Source organism: Bidens hawaiensis, unplaced genomic scaffold, assembly GCF_021521415.1.
Source record: "Bidens hawaiensis isolate Kalapana, Puna unplaced genomic scaffold, B.hawaiensis_p1.1 tig00007614_1, whole genome shotgun sequence".
Lineage (NCBI taxonomy): Eukaryota > Viridiplantae > Streptophyta > Magnoliopsida > Asterales > Asteraceae > Bidens > Bidens hawaiensis.
Genome location: NW_027491530.1, coordinates 1,120,007 through 1,136,411, shown reverse-complemented (window position 1 = coordinate 1,136,411; position 16,405 = coordinate 1,120,007). Strand labels below are relative to the sequence as shown.

At 34.0% G+C, this 16,405-nt stretch overlaps 1 protein-coding gene across 1 annotated transcript; it reads right to left on the bottom strand.

Annotated features, from left to right (window-relative positions):
- Positions 1-7,369: 7,369 nt before the first annotated feature.
- Positions 7,370-8,039, bottom strand: LOC143635614 (L10-interacting MYB domain-containing protein-like). Its single transcript, XM_077103400.1, has 2 exons — positions 7,722-8,039; positions 7,370-7,645 (listed from the first exon to the last, which is right to left on the bottom strand). Exons 1-2 carry the CDS (start codon positions 8,037-8,039, stop codon positions 7,370-7,372), a joined length of 594 nt encoding a protein of 197 aa, XP_076959515.1.
- Positions 8,040-16,405: the final 8,366 nt, after the last annotated feature.

Below are 16,405 nucleotides of genomic sequence, written 5' to 3'. Positions count from 1 at the left end.
GTGTAGTTCTTCTCGTGAATCCGTAGTTGTCGAGAGGCATAGGCTATAACTTTCTCGAGTTGCATCAGCACGCAACCGAGACCTAGTATCGATGCGTCACAATGTACCTCAAAATTTTCTGTTCCCTCGAGAAGGGCTAGGATAGGGGCGCTACAGAGTTTGGTTTTCAACAGTTGGAAAGCGGATTCTTGCGCGTCACCCCAATTTTACTTAGTGCCCTTGTGAGTCAAAGCGGTGAGGGGTTGAGCAATCTTTGAAAATCCCTCGATGAAACGTCGGTATTAGCCAGCCAGTCCTAGGAATTGTCGCACCTCAGTCGGAGTCTTAGGTGCTTCCCAGTTTTTGATGGCCTCTACTTTGCCGGGATCGACATGGATACCATTCTCATTGATCACATGTCCTAAGAAGTGAACCTCGCGAAGCCAAAATTCGCATTTCGAGAGCTTAGCGTACAGTTGTTCCTTCTTCAGCAATTCCAGGATTAACCTCAAGTGTTCTTCGTGGTCGGTCTTGTCCTTGGAGTAGACGAGGATATCATCAATAAAAACAATCACAAACTTGTCGAGGTACGCCTTGCATACTCGGTTCATGAGATCCATAAATACGGCTGGTGAGTTGGTTAAGCCAAAAGGCATAACCGAAAACTCGTAGTGACCGTACCGAATTCTGAAGGCCGTCTTTGAAATATCCTCTTCGCGCACTCTTAATTGATGGTAACCAGATCTCAGATCGATCTTCGAGTAGTAACTCGATCCTTGAAGCTGGTCGAACAGATAATCAATTCGGGGTAAGGGATAACGGTTCTTGATCGTCACCTTGTTCAGCTCTCGGTAGTCGATGCACATGCGGAAAGTCCCGTCCTTCTTTCAGACAAATAAGACAGGGGCTCCCCATGGTGATGAGCTAGGTCGGATAAAACCTTTATCCAGCAAATCTTGCAATTGAGTGGACAACTCCTGAAGCTCTGCCAGTGCGAGCCGAGACGGGGCTCGTGCTATGGGTGCAGCACCGGGGGTCAATTCGATTTGGAACTCGACTTTTCGAATAGGAGGGAGTCCAGGAAAATTCTCCAGGAAGACTTCCGGAAAATCTCGTACAATCGGTATGTCTTCGATTCGCTTCTCCTCCGCGGGTTTCTCGATAATATGGGCTAAAATTGCTGGATGACCCTTTCGTAGATATTTCTGCGCCTTCATGAGGGTGATGACGCTGGTGGTCATGCCGCTCTTCATGCCCTGGATCGAAATGATCTCGCCGGAAGGGGTAGTGATGTGGACTATCTTGTCGTGACATATAATCTCCGCTCGGTTCTCGGATAGCTAGTCCATGCCGACAACTACATCGAAACTACCAAGTGTAAAAGGTATGAGGTCAATATCAAAAGTATGACCCGACAGTTTCAACTTACATCACGCAAGTACATGAGTTGTTTCTATAGACTTACTGTCACCTAATTCAACAAGAAACTTAGCATCTAACGGGGTTGGAGTTAAGTCTAAGAGTTTACTAAAGGCTTTCGATACAAAACTCCTATCAGCTCCAGTGTCAAACAAAACAGAAGCAAAACAGTCGTTCACAGGAAACTTGCCGGTAACCACATTCGGATCGCTGCGGGCCTGGCCCGACCCAATGACGAAAACTCTACCTTTACCACTACTTCCGCCACTGTTGTTGCCTCCATTGTTCTCATTCTGCTTTAGTTTGGGGCAATCCTTCCTGAAATGACCCTCTTGACCACACTCAAAACACCCTTTAGTCGCCGTAGGCTGTTTAGGAGCACCCTTTACCGCTAGGTCTCCCCTACATTCCTTGGCCTAATGACCCATTTTTCCACATCTCAGACACTTGATACGGTCGCATGAGCCAGCAAGGTGATAGTTGCACTTGTTGCATTTCGGGTATTTCCCAGCATAGCCACTCGAAACCTGCCCGCCACCGTTGTTGTTATTGTTGGAACCCTGATTATTGAAGCTCCGAGTGAGTTCGGGCTTACGGTAGTGTTGTTGCTGTGAGGGGTTCGATGATGAGGACCTGGTGTTGTCAAATTTCCTCTTTCCATTACTCGGGTTGTTGTTGTTGTCAGTGCTCAGGTTGTCACGGGTTTTAGAGGTTGAACTCTAGGTGGTAACGCACCTTGTGTCACTGCCTGGTCCGTCAGTTTGTGAGCTAACCAGATCGCTTGTTGAATTGTAGCCGGTTTGGAAGACGTCACCATACCTTGAATTTGTGGTACCAGCCCATCGATATACATCTCGATTCTCTTACTCGGCGGGTCTACCATCCGTGGACACATTACTGCTAGCTCGTGGGAACGGGTGGTGTAGGCTTCAATCTCGGAACCCACCATTTTCAACGACCAAAACTCAGATTCCAACTTCGCGATTTCCTCTCTAGGAAAATACTCTTCCCGCATCATAGTCTTGAACTCTACCCAGTTCATAGCGTTCGCCAATTCCAACCCAAGAATTTGCACATTGGAGTTCCACCAAGTGAGAGCAGAATCTTCCAGTGTTCCAGCAGCAAATTTGACCCTGCTGGCGGGTGGACAGTTACACATCTCGAAAGCTGATTCTGCCTTCTCAGCCCAACGCAGGAAACCTATGGCTCCCTCAGTGCCCTTAAACGAATTGGGCTTGCAATCCAGGTAGTTCTTGAAAGTACATGCTCCAGCTGGGCCTCCGGCTTGATTCTAAACATGTGCGGCTAGAGCTGCCGCTGCATGGTCATCCAATAGGGTTTGGAGTTCTGCTGCGGTTAGGTTGATGTTACCGCGACCATGCCCAACGTTTCTTCCAGCCATCTCCTAGAATCACAGCATAAAATGTTAGACATGAATTCTCGGTTTCATATGCAACACACCATACATGTAATAAAAAGATAGGTAAGAAAGAAAAATAAAAGAAGAAAACATCACATCACAACCATAAAATAATCCAAATAATAATTCATGATTAAAGCCATTGTATTCGCTACAAAGTATTTAAACCAATCCTTAAAATCATAGAAAATAATAGTCTGGATGGAGACAACCCCTCCATCTAGGTGTTATCATCCTTAGATGTCATCGTCCAAGGACACCTCTGAGTGTGCCTCCGGCTCAGCCGGTTCTTCCTCCGGCTCCTCTTCGGGTTCCTCCTCGGGATCTTCCTCAGGTTCTTTCTCAGGTTCTTCCTCAGGTTCTGCTGCATTCAGAGCAATTTGCGTCTGTAAGATATCGCATCGCTCTAGAGCTATCTTTGTCCGGGATCTCGCCACAAGAAGTTGCTCTTGCAAAACTATCATCTCTGCTTGCATTTTTCTCATAATCTTCATCTGCTGATCATTAGTATCCTGCACTTCCTTCATAGCCGCTGTCAGGCGAGAAATTTCCTCCCTAGCCTCGGTTCCATCTCTTATCAATCCGGAAACGTTCGCTCTCGCCGAGCGCATAAAACCCGCGTCACGCTCTAAACAATAAACAACAGCTGCGAGAACACACTCTATAGGTTCGGTTAAGGGTGGTAGGGTGTTGGGGTAAGCAGGGCGACTCGGGTGAGGTAGTGGGGGAACTTGTTCACGATAAACCATACGCCTGATCAGACTCGGGTACCAATCCCAGCTAACGTCGTCGTCGTACATGCCTCCAGATAGGCGATACCTCTTCGGTGCAGGGGCTTCTAGTTCCGGGGCTACTCGGGGTGGCGACGAGTTAGGTAGCTGTGGTTCCTTTCCATGGGCATGAGTCACCTGGTCGGATGATGATGATGATGGCGGCGTCGACATCCCTACAGGTAAGTCATGTATGTGTGCGCATGAGTGAATGAGGTAAAGAGATAAGGATAACGAAAGACTGAATAAAATATATATGCAGTGCGTAGAAATTATAACTAATGGGTCGTTGCGGTTATAGTCTAGTATGCATGAAATTTCTAGTTCGCTATAACCAATGGCTTTGATACCAATCTGTCACACTCTCAAAATCCACTAACGGAGTTTTACCGTCAGAGGGTGTGAACTAACAGGATCGGAATCATTAGTTATAATCAAAAACCATAAGTTAAGTTTTCAAACCACGAAACATTTAAGTGTAAATAAGTGCGGAAGCGTAAATTCATAAACAAAGTGTTGCGTCACGCAGGACGACTTAAAACCCAATTAATAACAGTTTAAAAACAAGTTTGCAAAAACGATAGAGTTCAATGTAATGCATGTTCATATACCGCGCGCCCGCCTCGGCTACCTGAGAAAAACATACTAAAAGTGTCAACACAGGGTTGGTGAGTTCACAAGTTTATATAAATAAAGCGTTTGCGTTTGCGTTTACGTTTTGCGTTTGCGTTACCAGATAATGTTAAATCAATTATATATCCATAGGTAGCTAACCTATAAAGCAAGTATTACTAAGTGTTCGACACCGAAGCTGACTGTTTATCAATTGCCTTGCCACCATGTCCACCACGACCAAGGAAAATGTGTTAGCCAAGATTACACCCACTCGACCTCCAGTCGAGTTTGGAGTTGGGTGGGGTTTGTCAAACCCAGTAGTACTACTCAACAATGACTCGCTATTATACAAATACTAAACGGTTCGATGTTATGAAGGACTTTAGTTGGTTCGTTTGTCACTTAGCCTTTACAAGTGATATATAACTAATAACAAAATCTAAAGCGTTTTGGAGTATGTTATCTCCCCCAAGTAAAAAGCGTTTAAAAGAGTAAAAGGGGAACGTGAAACTCACTGTTTGCGAAGAATTCTAAAACAAGTCAACCAAGAGATGCGCGTCACAGAAAATCCTCACTAGCGTTCTAAAACAAGAATGAGATTTTCTAAGTGTTGGAACTATTATTGAGTCTCTAGACTCGGCACATAATACCTATGCATGAGATACGTTTCGTGTTTCGTTTGTGAATTGTGTGTGACTCAACAAACACATTGGTGATACGTTACATGTGTGAACAACTACTTACGTGTCAAGTATTAATATTTTACATTACTAGCAATTATTCCCCACAAGGGCAATTTAGTCAAAATCATGGCAATTATCTAACAACAAGTACGTTTCATGTAATTTCGTATAGTTCAGCAGCTAGTTTTATCAAGACAGATTTCTACTTGAAAGATTACTCTATTCAACAGATCACAACATATCAATTAATTCACAAAAAATCTTCACAAAAGCACACATGAGTTAGGTTTCCAGAACTATTTTTATTATATTTTTATTCCATATAGTTTTCTCACAAAGACCAAAACATTACAGTAAACTCACAGCAGTCAAAATCATGCGCAACAGAATGATATTTGTTATTCCCATTAAATGGTAATTTAAATTAATGCAAGACCAATTGGGTTAGGTTCTTAACTCAACATGTTAACTTCCAGAAGTGGAACCAACCCATTTGGTCTTGTAGTTTATGAGATATGATAATTTCAAAACAGCCTAACAGCAGACCTCACAATTCAGACTTGCACTTCAGTTTTGTAAAATAATAAAAGTTAACTTTTACAAGTCCAAAAATTTCAAACTTGGACTTTATAGAAACTAGACTCAACCTAGTACACTGTAGTGTTAATAATTTCTACCAATTACCAAATTAACATTCAATTACAGTCGTCTAAACATAAACTTAACAATCTGTCCAGTACCAGTTTACATCAAAACTCAACATAACAACAATCTATGAACCATAATCCATGCATATAACACTCTAGATACAATATTTACCAATCATGCATATCAATCTCACATTACACACATAGTAGGGTTTTTCTTGAAAGTTTAAAATCAAAGAACAATGATTAACAAACAACAATAACACAACAAGTTATCAATTTCATTAGCAAATCATCATCAAGCATATAATCAAACCCTAACTCATCTAAATCATCAATTTCGTGAATTAGGGTTTTGATTAACCCATTCAATATCAAAATTAAACATATGGAATGCATAGAGTAGTTGTTAATACCTTCCTAGCACCCTATTTCTTCAACCAAAAGCTTGAAAATCCTTGTGTGTATGTGTGTGTAGCGTGACGGCAGCCAAGAAGAGAGGGAGGGGGGGATCGGGTTTGGGAGGGAGAGAGGAGGTTAGGGTTTTTGTTATTAATTAATAATAATTATATTACACAATGACCCCTCAACTTTTAGTTATTACTTTTCTAGCATAAAATAGCTTTTTGCATCTTGAGTTAATGTTCTACTCAATATTATCAAATAACACATAAGCCTAACATATAATTATCAATTACTTATTATTTTGATGTTTGTCGTTTGTTCACCAATGGTTTGAGTCAACTCGTTTGTGTTTCGGTGCAATCCCGAAAGACTACATGTGTAGTGATTGTCAAGCGTCATTTAAAACCCTAGTTTAAATGAAATGAGATGTGCGTTATAGTTCTAGTGATCTTAAGTTTGAATTGACGGAGTTTGGATTAACGGAGTTAACCTGAAATTGACGAGTGTCACATAGAAGATGTTGGAATTATAACTTCTTTTGCGAATTTCATCATTGCTTTTAGGACCTCATGAAAACACCTATGAATCGTTTCTGTTGAGAGTTGAAACCTTCGTTTAACCACTCGAAAACGTTCATTGTGTCTTATAACAATTAAAAACATAGCCACCTTTTCTTCTAAACTTATCGACCTACTACTTTGCAACCAATTTCTTTGCTTAAAATGATTGCACAATAGTACAAATGCATCACGTGAAAGACGCATCATCTCACAACATTGTATAGAAGATCCATGCAACAATTCTTGCGTGTATTCATAACCAGTCAATGCCGAATTCAAGTCTTTTATCCTTTCAATTCTTCTTGAGGCTAACCCTAGCCAATGCCAACAAAGGAAAATGAACACTATAATCTCATCATCCGAATCCATAAGGTAACTATCATAAAAATTACCAACATTTGAAAAAAAAAGTTCAATAAGATAACATTCAAATAATCCATAACATAACATCCACATAAACCATTTCAAATCCATAACATAATATCCACATAAACCATTTCAAATCCATAACATAACATAACATAACATCCACATAAACCATTTCAAATCCTACATAACATAATATAAAAAAAACACCCTACATAACATAAGATCCACAAAAGTCCTATCCATGACACATTAACTCAACACAATCCATACTTCGCCCTCGCGTTCTTAACCCATATCTCACAAACGTGTGGCGGAAGTCGCAACCACACTTTCCTCAAATCACCACTTTCACCAAAAAGCAAAAGTGCCGTTTGATATTTGTCATCAAGTTCTCCCCGTCCCAATGTCTCCAACTTCTCCATACATGCATCCATGTCATTAGAAAGATTGTGTTTTTCAATCAAAATCTTTGCCATCTTGGTAATATGGTCCCCAACTTCTATTAGCTTTGAATTAATGTTTCCTTAACTTTGTTTTTCTCCCTAGACTGACCGGATGACTCCTCACTAAAATCTTGAGTTGGGGGGTCCATTTGAGTGCATTCGAAATTCTCAAGATCATTTAAATTATGGTTAGAAACTTCCTCGGAAGGACGAGGAAGTGTAGAAGATGGCCCCCAACTATCAAACCCATTTGAAGTAGAGCCCTCAAACAATTGAACACAAAGCTCGGGGAAGGGAAGTGGCGTACTTCTCAAAGATCCTACTACTTTGTTTAACTGTGTGAAAACATATTATAAAATACTATAAGATTATTGAATTATATTAATAGTAGCTTTTTAGATAAAGAATTACCTTTATCTCAATTTGCCATTCTTCTTCTGGCAAGTTAAAAGTGTTTGTTACGGGATTATAGACGTTGCCGGTTTTGTTTTTTTGCTTTGACCAAGCTACGAATCTTGATTTTAAATAATCATAGTGGTTCTTCATTTGTTTTTGATCCACAATGAAATTGTGTTCCGTTTTCAATTTCTCCGTTACATTCTTCCATGATTTTGGCTTAAGGCTAGTTCCTTTAAGTCCAATGAGTGTTATTTCATGAAGAAATGCTTCAAGAAATGTTTTGACAACACACTCTTGCTTCCAATTAGTCCTAATATTTTTTTCTGTCATTTCTTTGAACAATTGAAAAGAAAGAAAAAAAAAGAACAAATTTGATTATATTCTTGTTTGTTATTATATATACACATATATATTGCTAGACCTAATTAAATTAAAAATTGTATGCACATATGAAATATATATATTCAGTGAATAAAAAAATTGGGTAAGCCCAATTGCACAACACTTTAGTTTTGCGTTCTGCATTTCTTAAAGTATTATGACATTAGCAATTTAGCACTGCAGTTTGTTTTCCTACAAATTTGAGAGTTTGAATTTTGATTGTTTGTTACTTTTTAACAACTTATCTGAACATTTAAAACATGTGTTTAACAACTTGTTAAATTCTCAAATTTTTTAACAACTTTACTTATTCAAATACCATATTTTTTAATAACTTATCAGCAACACTATTTTTTAAATTGGTCTTTTATGAAATTTGGATTATTTTTTTATTGGAATAGACGAAAAAAACCGGAACCGAACCAAACCAAACCGGGAACCAAACCGTTAGTAACGGTTCGGTTAGAACCGTTAGTAACCGGAACCAAAGTGCGGGTCTAAATTTCTTGACACATACTCGAGTAACACTCGGGTACACGGTTTAAAAACTTGAAACCAACCCACCAAAAACATCTATAAAAACAAATCGCGAAACTAAACCGACCCATTAATATAAACACAAACACAATATACATGGCTAATCCCACTTTATTTCATGAGATGAAAAATAGAATTGAAGCCCTAATTTCTAACATATCATATTAATATTAATCTGATTAGTCCATTCTATAATCTAAAAACACACAAACCAATATACAAGGATATTAATCTGATATAATCTAAAATACACAAACATTATACAAGCATAACATATGGCAGAACAAAGAATGAACCAAACGGTTAATCAATTTTGGAAATCAAAGTAGCAGAGTAGCAGATTCAATGTTCATAAATTTTGGAAATCAAAGTAGAAGAGTAGCAGAGTACAGATTCACGGTTCATAAATATTGGAAATCAAAGTAGCAGAGGTGCCTGGGTAGATGTGTTTGAAGGGCTGAAGAAGGATGATTTTCTAAGTAGCAGGGTAGCAGATTCACGACCCTTGTGGTTAGAAAGATGGAGGCGTTGTTTGGATTAGAAGGGTAGAAGGAGAAGGAACTTTAGGGTTATTCTGGTCCTTGTGTCATTCAAATCTCATTCAGCTCTATTTTATCACTTAATGAATAAGAGGTTTAGAATTTCATTCAGATGTTTTTTTAAAACGAACCAAACAGTCTGAACAGCCTTTAAATCTGAGCGAATCAGATGATAACATCTGAATGACCCAATTGAAATAACATAACTAACATAAATCACACGAATAAAGAAATTCAAAATAAATATAAATAAAATCTATTTGATAAATAAAATCTATTTGGCTCTGCCTCTTCAAGTGACTCAATAAGATAGACTTACTATTCTGGTCCTTGTGTCATTCAGATCTCATTCAGCTCTATTTTATCACTTAATGAATAAGAGGTTTAGAATTTCATTCAGATGTTTTTTTAAAACGAACCAAACAGTCTGAACAGCCTTTAAATCTGAGCGAATCAGATGATAACATCTGAATGACCCAATTGAAATAACATAACTAACATAAATCACACGAATAAAGAAATTCTAAATAAATATAAATAAAATCTATTTGATAAATAAAATCTATTTGGCTCTACCTCTTCAAGTGACTCAATAAGATAGACTTACTAATTCCAACTTCCCAAAACTTCCAAAAGATTCAATCCATAAAGAATCATTACAAAATCTTTATACTTGAAAAAGTTTGTTACTTCTATATCATTATTTGAGTTAAGTTTTACAGTAAAGACTCCATTTGATTATCATAATAAAGATCATTTTCTTTTTCTTTTCGAAATCCGAGCTCTCTTGGAATAAGTTCGACAGCGGATCACGAAATCTTGGGAATCTTCTCTATCTAATGAATGGGGAGTCTGCTTTAAAATTTCAAATCGTCCGCCCTGCACCCACCCCTCGAGTATATGCTTCAACAGGAATCACACAAGGGTAGATTATAAACCTCTAGTAAAATGACCAACCGTAACCCAATAGTCCGTTTTAGGGATTGGCGACTTACCCATTCAGTGACTTTGGCACTGGACGTTGCCCAAACGGGTAAGTGGTTTGCCAAACAGCCCCTTAGAATTTCATTCAGATGTTTTTTTTAAAACGAACCAAACAGTCTGAACAGCCTTTAAATCTGAGCGAATCAGATGATAACATCTGAATGACCCAATTAAGTGGTTTGCCAAACTGCCCCTTAGTTTGGTATGTTAAAAGTTTGGTATGTTAAAGGGTAGTTTAGTCATAGCGTGTATGGTAACTTATTGATTGTCAAAAGAATATGCTAAGAAGGTTCTACTTTTAGGCATAGATTCTCTCAATCTTTCGAATTATGGTTAATAATATAATATATTTGTATTTGTAATCTCCATCTCTTAATCATTCACCCCACCGTCACTTTATCTCTAAAATTCCACCATCACCTTTTCTCAATCTTCTACCCACCTAATCTAAACTTCCGACGATATTAAAAAAAAATTAGTGAGTTTTATTAATTTACAGTTCAAGTAGTAAATAAATTGGTGAGTTTTATTAGTTGATTCTTATTTGTTGTTTGATCGGGTGTATAGTTAAAGTGCAATGGAGAAAAAGAAATCCCCTCTGGTTTCGCGGCCTGGTATTACGAAAAACACACCAGAATGTGTTTTAGGAATTCATCACAAACACACCAAACTTTCCCAAAAACACATCTACGGACGAAAATACAAACACATTTCCAGTGTGTTTATATTAATCTTGATGTCTCTCACGATGTGTTTTAGGAATTCATACAAAAATACACCGGAATGTGTTTGTATCGTTGTCTGTAGATGTGTTTTTGGGAAAGTTTGGTGTGCTTGTGATGCTATTGCGTTTGTGCATTTTCACATGTAAATGTGACAAGCACACCGGATTTTGATTGTATTGTTGTATTGAAATGTGTTATTTGGTAAAGGCTGGTGACGGACGAATGTGTTTTAAGTTGTTTGTTTTGTTGTACTATTATTTGAAGTGGGTTTGTTAGCTAACTGAGTAATGTGTGTTTTTGTTTTTGTGTGTAGGCCTGTAGGGAGACGAAGCCCGAGAATCACATATAACACAAATTTGAGGATTGATGTATGTGACAAACATGTCAACAATGCTTAGTTGATAGGAAGAAACAATGTGGTTTAAGGGCATATGGACGATGACGGATATTTTGTGTTAAAACATGTCTTTATCTTTATGTTTGTTGGTTTGGTAGATTATTAATTTTGTTGGATATTTGGGTTTTGTTTTGGTTTGATGAAGAAAACATGAATTATGGTAACCTGAATGTGTATGGCATGGTTAATTTAAGTTTGGAATTTGATATTGGGAGCTTTGCTTGTTGTATACAAATGTGGCTGACGGTCATATTGTTACAAATAGTAATTCGATCAGTTTTGGTGTTTCTCACACATTTCCCAGTAAAAATTGGAATAGTGTTAAGAATAGATAGATTTTAATATGTGTTGAGTGCTGGGTATACTTTATTATAAATTTGGTGGACATATGGCTGGTCAATAACCAGGGCTGTCTACGAGGATTTAAATACCTCGGTCGAGTTAAAATAAAAAGGCACGTAGGATATAACGAGTAACAAAATATAAATTGGTGTTTTTAAAGGATGATTTACGTTATAACAACAAGCATTACAAATTAGAGTATTAGTTTAGAGCTTTTTATGTTTTATATAGAGAGCCCAATAAGTTTCTCGATTTTATATTTTAAAATATACATAAATTTAGTGCCAGTGACAGAAGAAAAAACTTGTAATTGAAGGGCCGATTTGTGTGTGCATATATATAGTGTATAATAATAGTTTTATAAAAATGCTATAAAGATAAAAATATGGTAAATATAAAAAATAATTTTTTTTAACTTATATACTGTTATAAAATAACTAGATAAATTAATATAATAAACAAATTTAAAAATATGGTGAACATACAAAGTAAAACTCAATAAAAAATAATAATAAAATACTAGGATTTCTTGAAGTACTATTAACCATATACTAGGCCATATACTACTGTATCTTTTTTTTATTGGCACACTTACAAAATGACCATATAACCTACTTATATTTTACAGTTCTATCCCTCGTCTTCTTCATGCCCTTCTTTCCATTCCAGCTGTTGCGCTGGTTAGAAGAAAATTCCGTCGAAACCATTTATTCTTCTTTTATTCATGCTCATCTTTCATGAAATTATTGTTCAACTAACAATCTAGAGGTAAAAGTGTCATCGAATAGTGCCCCCGGCGAAGGTGCGGCTCGCACCCCCGGGCCGGCCCTATCAATAACAAAGTAATATGAAAATTTCACTATATATTGAATAAATTGAACTGAAAAATTACTGAATACAGAACCATAAATGCAAATCATTTACAGTTAGAACATCAAATACACAGATCTGAATAAAGAAAATATCTTGATCAAGGCCTTTGATGTGGTTAACAATGGTAAATTTGTTTGTGTTGATGTACATGGAGAATGAATGATTTTCAATATGTATTGTTGAAGAAATCAAGTCTTGTAAATTGTGAGATAATATTAAAAATTTGGAATCAGTTTAAACAATTAATCCGATCATGGTGAGATTAGCTTAAAATGTGATCAAATTAAAATAGAAATAAGAATTACAATTAATAGGGAATTAGATACCTTAATTATAATATTTGATTATTTACCTTCCTACCTCTGTATGTTTTATTTAATATAATGGTCCTTATCACTTTCTATAGTTTTTAGGAACATTAACATTTTATTTTAACCTTGCTATATATATCTAACTTACTATTAAAACAATAAGCTTTAATTTAACATGGCATCTTCTTATTAGTGTATTCTTAAACTTTCTATTTTTATCTACCACTTATTTATTTTTCATATGAATAAAAAAATTCTAAAATAAATTAAAATACTAGACAATCAAATTATTAATAATTCATGTGAATAAAAAAAAATCTAAAATAAATTAAAATACTAGACAATCAATGATTATTAATAATTATTAAATATTTTTAAAATCTGGAGTTTTTTCCCAAAAGAGTATTGATGAAAAAAATATTTACCAAAAGAGTGTTGGTTAAGAAATATTTACCAAACTAGTGTTTTACTCAATTAATGCTAGAATCTCACTCCTAATCTCATTTGAATAACTTCAATTGATTATACAATTACTAGGTTATGAATCTGTGTCTTACACAGTTTGGACAACTCAAATTTTGTAAGTGATAATTTTTGATAAATAAAGTTGAATAATACATTAAGTACAAATTTAAATTATAACTACTATTCACAAACTTAAAAATAAATCACAAACCTCTAAATATTTCTTTCGATACAATATTAGATAATACACTAAAAATATGGTAGCAACTAAATTAAAATAGTATTATAAGAACATAAATGTCGAAACAATATGAACCAACCATCAATAGAAGAAAACGTTCGATTAGTAGAAGAATGTATAGTAAAGAAGAATCGATAAGGTTTTGATCGACAAAATATAGATAGAAAGAAAGATATTACGGTTAAAGGTGAAAAGAAGGCGGGTCGGGTTCAATTAAAGATCCACGTGTTTTTAACAATGAACCCATTAAATAATGAAAATGTCCAGTTTATAAAAATGTTTTATAAATAATCATAACGTTTTTCAAAAATATAAAATATGTTTTGTAAAAACAATTATAGAAATCATTAAACAAAAAAAATATAAAAAGAACTTTAAACAATATTTATAATTAACATATAATTAAAAAACAAAAAATATATATTTTAAATTACTATTTGTATTCCGTATACTTCTTTACATACGCACGTAGTTAAAAAAATAAACTAAAAGTCTCAAATGTATTAAAGTTATTAATTAATAAAATATTATGAATTTAATCATTTCAAAATTCTAGTTTTAGTTATGTGACAGTTTTAAAAGAAAATCTTTTTGTTCATTAATTTTGTACAATAAAAGTTAAGATATAAGTTTAACATATTTTTATAAGTTTTGCATATTATTACATCTTCGATAAATATTCAAACTATAACGATGAACCGGACAATCGAAAGTTCAAGCATCAAATTTGAAAAAAATAATTAGTAAGGAGCACCTATTTTGAGTCTTAGGAGATTGTTACTTAAGATCGAGCTCACATATATAGGTTCCTTTTAGACTAATGGCTTGGCCTATCTAACTAGCTTAATTTATGGTTAAAAAATTGTGTTTATGTTCTATATATATAAACCTAAAAGATGAATTACAATCGTATTCTATAGCTTAAACATAATCATTTATATGTATTCTCTAAATATAATATTTATACGTACACATAGAATTTAGGTTCAATTTAACATACTATTTTTTTATCATATATAAAATACTAAAAAAAACTATAAGGATGTAGTCAAGAATTTGTAATTATTAATTAATCTAGTACACACTTAAGATTTTTATTTTCATCTTAAATTACATATCGGTAAAAAAAGCCATACGAAATAATATTGATAAATAATAAAATTATTTTTTTTATGTTCTTTTAAAGAATATTAGTATTTTTTAATATAAATGATTAATATAGTTTGAAAAATATAAGTACGCTAAACAAGATTATTAACTCAATAATTGTATAATCAATTGAAGTTATTTAAATAAGATTAGGAGTGAGAAGCTAACATTAATTGAGTAAAAACACTAATTTGGTAAATATTTCTTAACCAACACTCTTTTGGTAAATAAACTTTTCACCAACACTCTTTTAGGAAAAAACTCTAAAATCTGGTCAAACATCATAATTAACCTATTAATGTAATTATGATATTAATTATTCTAATTATTATAAGAATTCAAAAACTTATTAAATCATCTCATTTACATTATATAAATCTCATGATTGAAAACCCAAACCAATTCAATGTCTCTCTCTCTCCTCTCTCTCCCTCACTTTGTTTCTCTCTCTTTCGGCTTATTCCTCCACCATCTCCTATATTTCGGTAATGGTTGGTTTTGTTATATATTTTTTTTGGTAAGGTCATATTGTTTTCCGGTAAGGTTTTCGGGTAATGTTTTATATTTATTTTAATTGTTATATGAGTTTTTATATAATCTCTTTAGGTTGTAAATCAAAATCCAAGATTGAATGATATGTTGAAGTTATTACTATTTTCTGGTAACGTTTTTCGATAATGTTTTATATTTATTTTAATTTTTATATTACTTTGTATAATATCTTTAGATTCTATATCAAAATCCAATATTGAATTGATATGGTGAAGTTATTACGGTTTCTCGGTAGGGTTTTATATTTATTTTAATTGTTATATGATTTTGTTATAATCTTTAAGGTTGTATATCAAAATCCAAGATTTAATTTATATGTTGAAGTTATTACGGTTTTCCGGTAAGATTTTATTTGATACTATATCATATTATTCCTAATGTTATTCCAGTAATTATATTTCATACTCCATTTGATACTCATATCATATTATTCCGGTAAGGTTTTATATCAATTATAATGATTTTTGTTTTCCATTTTTGTTTGTATTTATATTAATAATTATATGATATTTTTCTTATAATCTCTTTAGGTTATATATCAAAATCGAAGATTCAATGAGATCCTCACTATTTCGTTTTTCTGGTAACGCGATTCAAATTTCCCCGTTGTAAATTATAACATCAATTTTACATTTTTTTCACATGATTCAAATCTTCCACAATTTGTAATTTATTTAATATGTGATATTAATACTATTTTTTTAATTTTATCATTTTAGATTATTGTCTCCAACTTAATATAGCTAATTTCATGGATTAATGATGGTTTGATAAGATGTCTTTTATTTTTGTTTAATATTGATGTATATTTCTGTTAGTATTCATGTATTAATTTATTTTTCACAATTTATGTAATTCAACTGATTATCATATAATCCGAAAATGAAATTTAGTTGATTATTCTATAGACATTAAATTATCTATTGTAAGATAATCAATCTTATAGTAATATAATCTATCTTAAATTGTTACAAAAATATGTTATAGAGTTTTAATTTCACCATTTGTTAAAAAACCGAATTTGAATAAATTAACGATTTGACTTAATTTGACCATTTATATTGAATAGGTTTAAATAACATTTACATATTTAAACATAATTCTCATTCTTAATTTGACTAATTATTTTCAACCCTTTTTAAATAATTATTCAATATTTAAACATAATTCTCATTTCATAATTATTCAATATTTATGTTT